The 6711-nt window shown below is 42.4% G+C and overlaps 2 protein-coding genes and 1 pseudogene across 2 annotated transcripts; 2 read left to right on the plus strand and 1 right to left on the minus strand.

Annotated features, from left to right (window-relative positions):
• Window positions 1-2264: 2264 nt before the first annotated feature.
• LOC108379577 (uncharacterized) lies at window positions 2265-3196 on the plus strand. The gene is made up of 3 exons (XM_017635931.1): window positions 2265-2471; window positions 2543-2605; window positions 2663-3196. Exons 1-3 carry the CDS (start codon window positions 2271-2273, stop codon window positions 2795-2797), a joined length of 399 nt encoding a protein of 132 aa, XP_017491420.1. The 5' UTR covers window positions 2265-2270; the 3' UTR covers window positions 2798-3196.
• A 100-nt stretch (window positions 3197-3296) lies between these two features.
• On the minus strand, window positions 3297-4102 carry LOC108379575 (putative nuclease HARBI1; annotated as a pseudogene).
• A 1031-nt stretch (window positions 4103-5133) lies between these two features.
• LOC108379576 (uncharacterized) lies at window positions 5134-5635 on the plus strand. Its single transcript, XM_017635930.1, has 2 exons — window positions 5134-5431; window positions 5496-5635. The coding sequence occupies exons 1-2, from the start codon at window positions 5134-5136 to the stop codon at window positions 5501-5503; spliced, it is 306 nt and encodes a 101-aa protein (XP_017491419.1). The 3' UTR covers window positions 5504-5635.
• The last annotated feature ends 1076 nt before the right edge of the window (window positions 5636-6711 follow it).

The raw sequence follows: 6711 nt of genomic DNA on the forward strand, positions 1-6711 counted from the left end.
GATGCTGACATACGACGCCTCATCGATCCCCAGGTTGAGCCTGAGACCGCTGTCTTCGGCGCCGCATGAAACCACCATCCACGCAGCCGTGTGGATGTCCTCATTCTGGGCCTTGACGAGCCCCAGCACGTACTCAGCCGATTTCTCGGCGCATCTTGGGAAGAACACCGAGATATTATGCACCGGCGGGATATCCTCCCCCCTCTTGGTACATAACGCGGGCCCCTCCCATCCCTCAATGTTTGGTGCCTTATCTACCAGCCATGCTGCGGTCCGCTCATCCTTGCAGTCCACAAGGAGCATGCCTGACCTGAAGAATACCCCACAAAAGACCAGTGCGTGCTTCCACCCTTTAAGGACCTCATCCATGATGGCGTCCTGGAGTTTGGTCAGGTCCTCAGGGCTTAGGGCAGCAGCAGGGTAATCACAGGGCAGTACAGCCACCCGGATGCCTTTAAGAGCATCCGAATAGCTAGGCTGCTTAGTGATTCCCTCCTGTGGCTGACCCTGGCCCTCGGACCCATCCAAGTCCCTAGACTCTGTTGGAGGGGGTGGGAGCCCCCGCGGCCGTTTGGGGGACGGTGGCTCAGGTGGTGTGACCGGTAGGCTGGTGCGTTTTGGAGTAGCTGTTGTTGAGCCTGTTATGGTACCTGTGGGTTCCCCGCTTCTCCGCCATTTGGCGGGCGCGGGTCTCTTTTGCTGTTGCCCGTTTCTCTGCTTTTCAGCAGGCGCGGGTTTCTGATGGTGTTGCCCGCTTCTCTGCTTTTCAGCAGGCGCGGGTCTCTGCTGCTGTTGCCCGCTTCTCTGCTTTTCAGCAGGCGCGGGTAGTTCACCTCTCTGCTGCATACCAGCGGTTGCAGCCGTCTTACCACTCTCTTGTGCCTCTTTCTCCACCTCTTGTCTTACTTCCGCCATTGCGCGGGCTACGCTCGGCTTCTTCCCCTGCCCCAGGTACCGGAGATACCACTTGACTACCGACCCACCAAGACCAGCTCGATGGTGGTCGTCAAGGGCTTCCGGTTGACCGGAGGGCGGAAGTGGAGGCGGTCTACACCTGCGGCTTCTCTTCTTGCTGTCTTGCAGCTGCCACCCTGACTCGAGCGATGAGGTTCGACTAGGAGACCTGTGGTGCCTACTGCTAGAGTGGTGCCCACTGCCGGAGCGATGCCTGCTCTTCGAGCGATGCCGACGCTCGGATCGGCCTCGGCTCCCAGAGCGGTCATGGCTCCCGAAGCGGTCACGACTCCTGGAGCGACGCCGACTGGCCTCTCGGTTCCTGCTTGGAGATCGGCGCCTATTTTTTGAGGCCAGAGCCTCTGCTCCCTTGGTGCCCTCCGACCGAAGCTGCGCCCGATCCACGCCGCCACTGCTAGTGCTTGGCCTCTCATCTTCTCTGGCGTGTTCAATAAAAAGGGCAGCCTCCTCCTCGGATAGGCTCGCAAGAAAGCCTCCCCTGCGCCTGGTGCCTTTACTTTCGCCCAGCATAGTACTGCCGAGCTTGGCCGTTGGTACCTCTGGTGCCACTGACATAACTATCTTCGTGGCTGCTGCTGCTGTTGTAGCTGTAGTTGTGACTGTTGTAGAAAGTTTTGCTGATGTTGTGGCTGTTGCAGCTGTTGTGGCCGTAGCTGTAGCTGTTTTCGCGGATTTCGCGTTGGTTTTTGTTGTTTTTGTGTTCTTATGGTTTTTAGTTGTATTCATCTTGTTCGTACGACTACCAGCTCGGCTAGGCAANTGTAGTTGTAGCTCTAGCTGTAGCTGTTTTCGCGGATTTCGCGTTGGTTTTTGTTGTTTTTGTGTTCTTATGGTTTTTAGTTGTATTCATCTTGTTCGTACGACTACCAGCTCGGCTAGGCAAGCTCAGCAGTCAAAGTTGTAAAAGGGGATCTCACCTGGTCCGCCGCGCCAGCGCCCCATGTCGCGGTAAGGCCACCGTTACTCCTCGATGCGGCCCGGTGTCGAAGAGGCGCCGTTATATTACAGCCGGTTTATTCCCTCCTGGCTGCAAACCGTCCAATAGGCACGGTGTCGCGTAACACCCTGGATTAGGAGGTGGCAGTTCTTGGTCACCGTTTGCCGGCAGCCCAAATTTGGGGACAAGGTAGCGCAGAAGCGACGAGCGCGTCCACGATACCCCAGACCAGAGATGGGCTGATCGGCAATTCAGCTAAGCCCCCGCACCAACGACAAGGTGCCTGCCCTAGCGAGGGAACGTTATGAATAGCACAGCAGTTAACAATTCTTCCCATCAATAGGAACTCCAACTTCGTATGGAAGAGGGTGATGAAAATGTCATCATAAAGATGGCATCTATTTCCCACGAAGTCAGTATTGAGATGTGCACATCGACTCCTGTAACTCCTGCAGGAAAAACGCCTCGTAGAGGTGCAAAAAGAAGGCGTGTGGACGTTGGTACCGAGGCCCAAAAAACGTTTTTGGAAATTGCTCAGACCCAAGCAAATGCCTTAAAAGTAATTTACATTTTTGTAACTTTACATAAGTAAAATTTTATGACATAATTTTTTCGGTTATTTTTCAACAGATGCTAGCAGAGTCGAGTGCAGCGAATGTACAAATAGCAAGTAGACAAGCAGATGCTTTGAAGGTAATTTTTTGTACATACTAAAAAAAATAGTATTACATTCGTATGCTCTTTCAACAGTTGTTAGCTGAAACAAGTACGGCGAATGTGCAGGTAGCGAAATCGTTGGCCGAAGCTATGAACACAATGGGGGAAGGTTTAAAGGCATGTGCGGATGCCTTTAATAATTTAACAAACGCTATCTACCGCATGTAAATATTGTGTAAATATGTAGTTTTTGAAGTAATTTTTTGTTTTAATATTTATGTTAGTTTTAAGCGTTTTAAATGTAAGTTGAAGTTCTTTTTTGTTTTTATATTTATGTTAGAGTTAAGTTTTAATTCGACATAGCCTGAAGTTAACTTTTTACATTTAGAATAACTGTTTAAGATATTCGAAGAAGAATTTTAACAAATTTGAATTGATCTTTATTTGTTTTTAATAAGCGAGTTATTTGAAGTTCTGTTGATTTTCAAATGAATTCAATGTTTACAAATTTAGTTGATAGAGAGGTATACGGTCTTACTGCATGTAAGATATACCACATATATTTCTTATATACAATAAGTAATGAAATTTCATTTTGTGAATTCATGTTTTAATTTTGTGATGCGCCTGTAACATAAAAATGTTTAATAAAATGCCAAAACAATTTCATTGTATTCCTTCTGAATTTTTATTTATCAACGTTTTATTCACGTAAAATAATTTGCAATTAGCCGGGCGCGTCTTGATTTACATTACTGCTATGTGTCCTTGGCTCTAGGAACTCAGTCTGGGGATCGTATGTTTGGTCACCCAATCGCAAGTTATGCAACACTGTGCAAGCATTTACTACTTTTCAAATAAATCCAGGATCATACAAAAGAGTCCTTTGCTGAGATAAGCATCGCCAAGTTCCTTTGGGAACGCCAAAAACTCTCTCGACTGGGTTTCGAGCTTTGCATAATGCCTCATTGTAGCGGAGTTTAGGACTCCCTTCTGCTTGGTTAGGTAGAGGAGTCATCAACCACGGCTCCAAGGGATATCCTGAGTCACCTGCAAATATATATTCGAAATTTTCAATTAAATTGATTTTAATAAATAAGTTTCAGTGGATTTAAAAAGTTACCAATCAAAAACATGTTATGGTTTCCATTTTCAAAACTTCGCTGCATAACTCTCCGGACTGCAGAGGAGCTCCAAATAAATGAATCGTGTCGCGCTCCTGGGTATTTAGCATTGACAGCCAAAATCTTTAGATTTGGATCACATATCTATATTTGTATAAAATAAAATTAATTCTCAGTAGTTTAACCCGTGAGCAAATTTTACTCTTACAATTTGCACATTGATAGAATGGTATCCATGGTGGTTGACATACGCTTCTTCATGATGTTTTGGGCTCATGATTGACACATGAGTGCAATCGATAGCCCCAATAGTACCTTCTACAAATGGTGCGGATGCTGAGGCGAAAATTTTTTTTGCAGCATGCCGCTCTATTTGGGTCATTGAATACCTAACCTTTGCCAAAAACATGGTGCGGTTTATTGCATCCGTTACGCGATGTATACAGCGACTTACGAACGACTGGCTTATGGATATCCCCCATTGTTGATAACAGCCAGTTGCGAAGAATCGCAAGGCAGTTAGAACCTTTAAAATTTACAAAAGCATTTAAAATTGAAAAATACTTGCAAATTACATTATTTACCTGTTTCTCTTTCGTTATCGCAGTTATTCTTCGACCCCTTAATTGGCTATCAAGCTGGGAAACAATATCTTCAACCAAGTCTGGGGTTAATCGGAACTGATGAAAGGCTTATTATCTCCTCATCTTGGGATAAAACGTATGCAAAATACTCAAATGCCATTTTTAACAAACAATTTTTCTTTTATATATTACTTAAGTAAATTCGCGATCTATATTATTTTATTTTAACTCAAATGAAATATCAAATTTTCTTTTGTCGATGCCGCTAAAAACTTCAAAATATTCGTCGTTAACTTAACGAGTAATCGAGTAGTAAACGACAACAACTGATCAAGCGATAGCGAATATCGTTAAAATATGTTTAGCGAATTGTCAAATCGTTAAAATCGTTGTTAAGTTTTCTTAACGATTCGATAATTATCGATTATAACGATTATAATCGTTAAAATAGAATGGCGAATCCCACTACAGAAGGAGTAAAGCTATCGTGATCGGTTATTTATTTGTACAATGATTTTGGGTTGTTGTGTCCAAACGCGTTAAGCCTTAATTTACAACAGAGATTTCAAATTCCATTAATAGATTCGGTTTGAAATATGCACTATTTGTAAATTTCGATGTGCGTTCTGCGCAAAAATTCTGTGGATGGCGTAGCCAGAGTTATACGCAAAAGACATGTTGTATACCTTCGACATTAGCAACACAGAAAGGGGAATTATACTTAGTAAGGATTAAAACCCCTAAGCGCGCCCGAAGGCCGCCTACTCATAAAGAAGTTCTGCGCAAAAATACACTCCGCACCATAACACAAAATCATTTTACTAAGCATTTCCCAAGCTATCGTTTAATTATTTTGATGTTCGCAGATGAAAATTATAGGCTGCAAATAATTGGCGAGGTTCTAAAGGACCAAGACAGCACGAAGCTGATGCTATCGTTGCTGCAGGAGCTTCAGCCGAAGGTGAGGAAATCGGTGCAAGTAAAAAATAAAACCAAGATGTGGAAGATTATAGAGGAGAGAATGGCGTTTGAGGGCTATAATTTTTCAAGCGTACAGATTGAAAACAAGTTTCGCGGCCTGGAGGGACAATTTAAAAAGCGATGCTGCATAATAGGCGAACGGGCAGCAACAGGGAAACTTGTCCTTATCAAAGGTTTGTAATTTAAACCAGAATAAAATTATTGCTTTTATTTTTAACATATTTTATTGTTATCTAGTGAGTTGAATGATATTTTGGGGAAAAGGCATTCAGTAAACCCCAGTTATTCCTTGCAAAGTACAGACGTAACCGAGCCTTATTTGTCCGAGAGCGCTTCCGACTTGGATCAAACAATGCAAGGTAGTGCTTTTTGGTAACATATCGATGGCTGAGTGGAAGATCGACCTATCTCGGCAGCCAGTTCGAAAACGCCCTATCTCAGAAAACTTTTCAAGAACGCCCTACTTCAGAATTTTACTGAAAAACAACCTATTTCAGAATTTTATTGAAAACCACTCTATCTCAGAATTTTGTTGAAGAACGCCCTATCTAAGAATTCGGTTCAAAAACGCCCTATCTCAAACGAAAATACATTGAAAATAAGCTGAGATAGGGCGTTTTTGAATCGGCAGCTGAGATAGGGCGTTATTCAACAAAATTCTGAGATAGAGGGTTTTTCAATAAAATTCTGAAATAGGTTGTTTTTCAATAAAATTCTGAAGTAAGGCGTTCTTGAAAAGTTTTCTGAGATAGGGCGCTTTCGAACTGGCTGCCGAAATAGGTTAATCTTCCACTCAGCCATCGATATATGGTATATATGGTATATATTTTGTATTTTAATATTTTGTATTTTTGTATATTTGGTATTGTTATTTATTTCGCATATAATTTAATTTATTTAATTTAATATTATATTGAAAACATTAGTGCATTAAGATGTAATCTTTGCTTGCACAATGATACAAACAAAATGCAAAAATAAAATAAAAAGTACAGATAATAATTAATATTACAATATAGATTAAGGTAATGTATACGTTGAATTACAAATCATATATTCTAAAATAAAACAAAGGTAAGCTTATAACCACTATTCTTGATCACGCTTGGAAGAAAAAAAGTTAAATATGAGTTTTTTGAAGTTGCCTATGTGCAACGCGTTCTTCAAGGACAGTGGAAGGGAGTTCCAGAGCCGTACCGCATTAATAAAAAACAGTCTTGAAGTGCATAAATAATTAAATCTCGGAAGAATAAGACCTGACGAACGTGTACTCTTAGAGAACTTAAGTTTATTGTACAGATATTCCGGGCTCTTCGTGATAAATAATTTGAACATAAAAATGCAATTACGCGCGTTCAGAAAATTTTGTAAATCACAGCCAAGTATAGAATTACGCATAGATGAGAGATGATCGTATTTCTTTAAACCAAATACATACCTTGTGGCAGAGTTA

This window comes from Rhagoletis zephyria, unplaced genomic scaffold (genome assembly GCF_001687245.7).
Source record: "Rhagoletis zephyria isolate East Lansing unplaced genomic scaffold, Rhagoletis_zephyria_1.1 Rzeph_scaffold_16712, whole genome shotgun sequence".
Lineage (NCBI taxonomy): Eukaryota > Metazoa > Arthropoda > Insecta > Diptera > Tephritidae > Rhagoletis > Rhagoletis zephyria.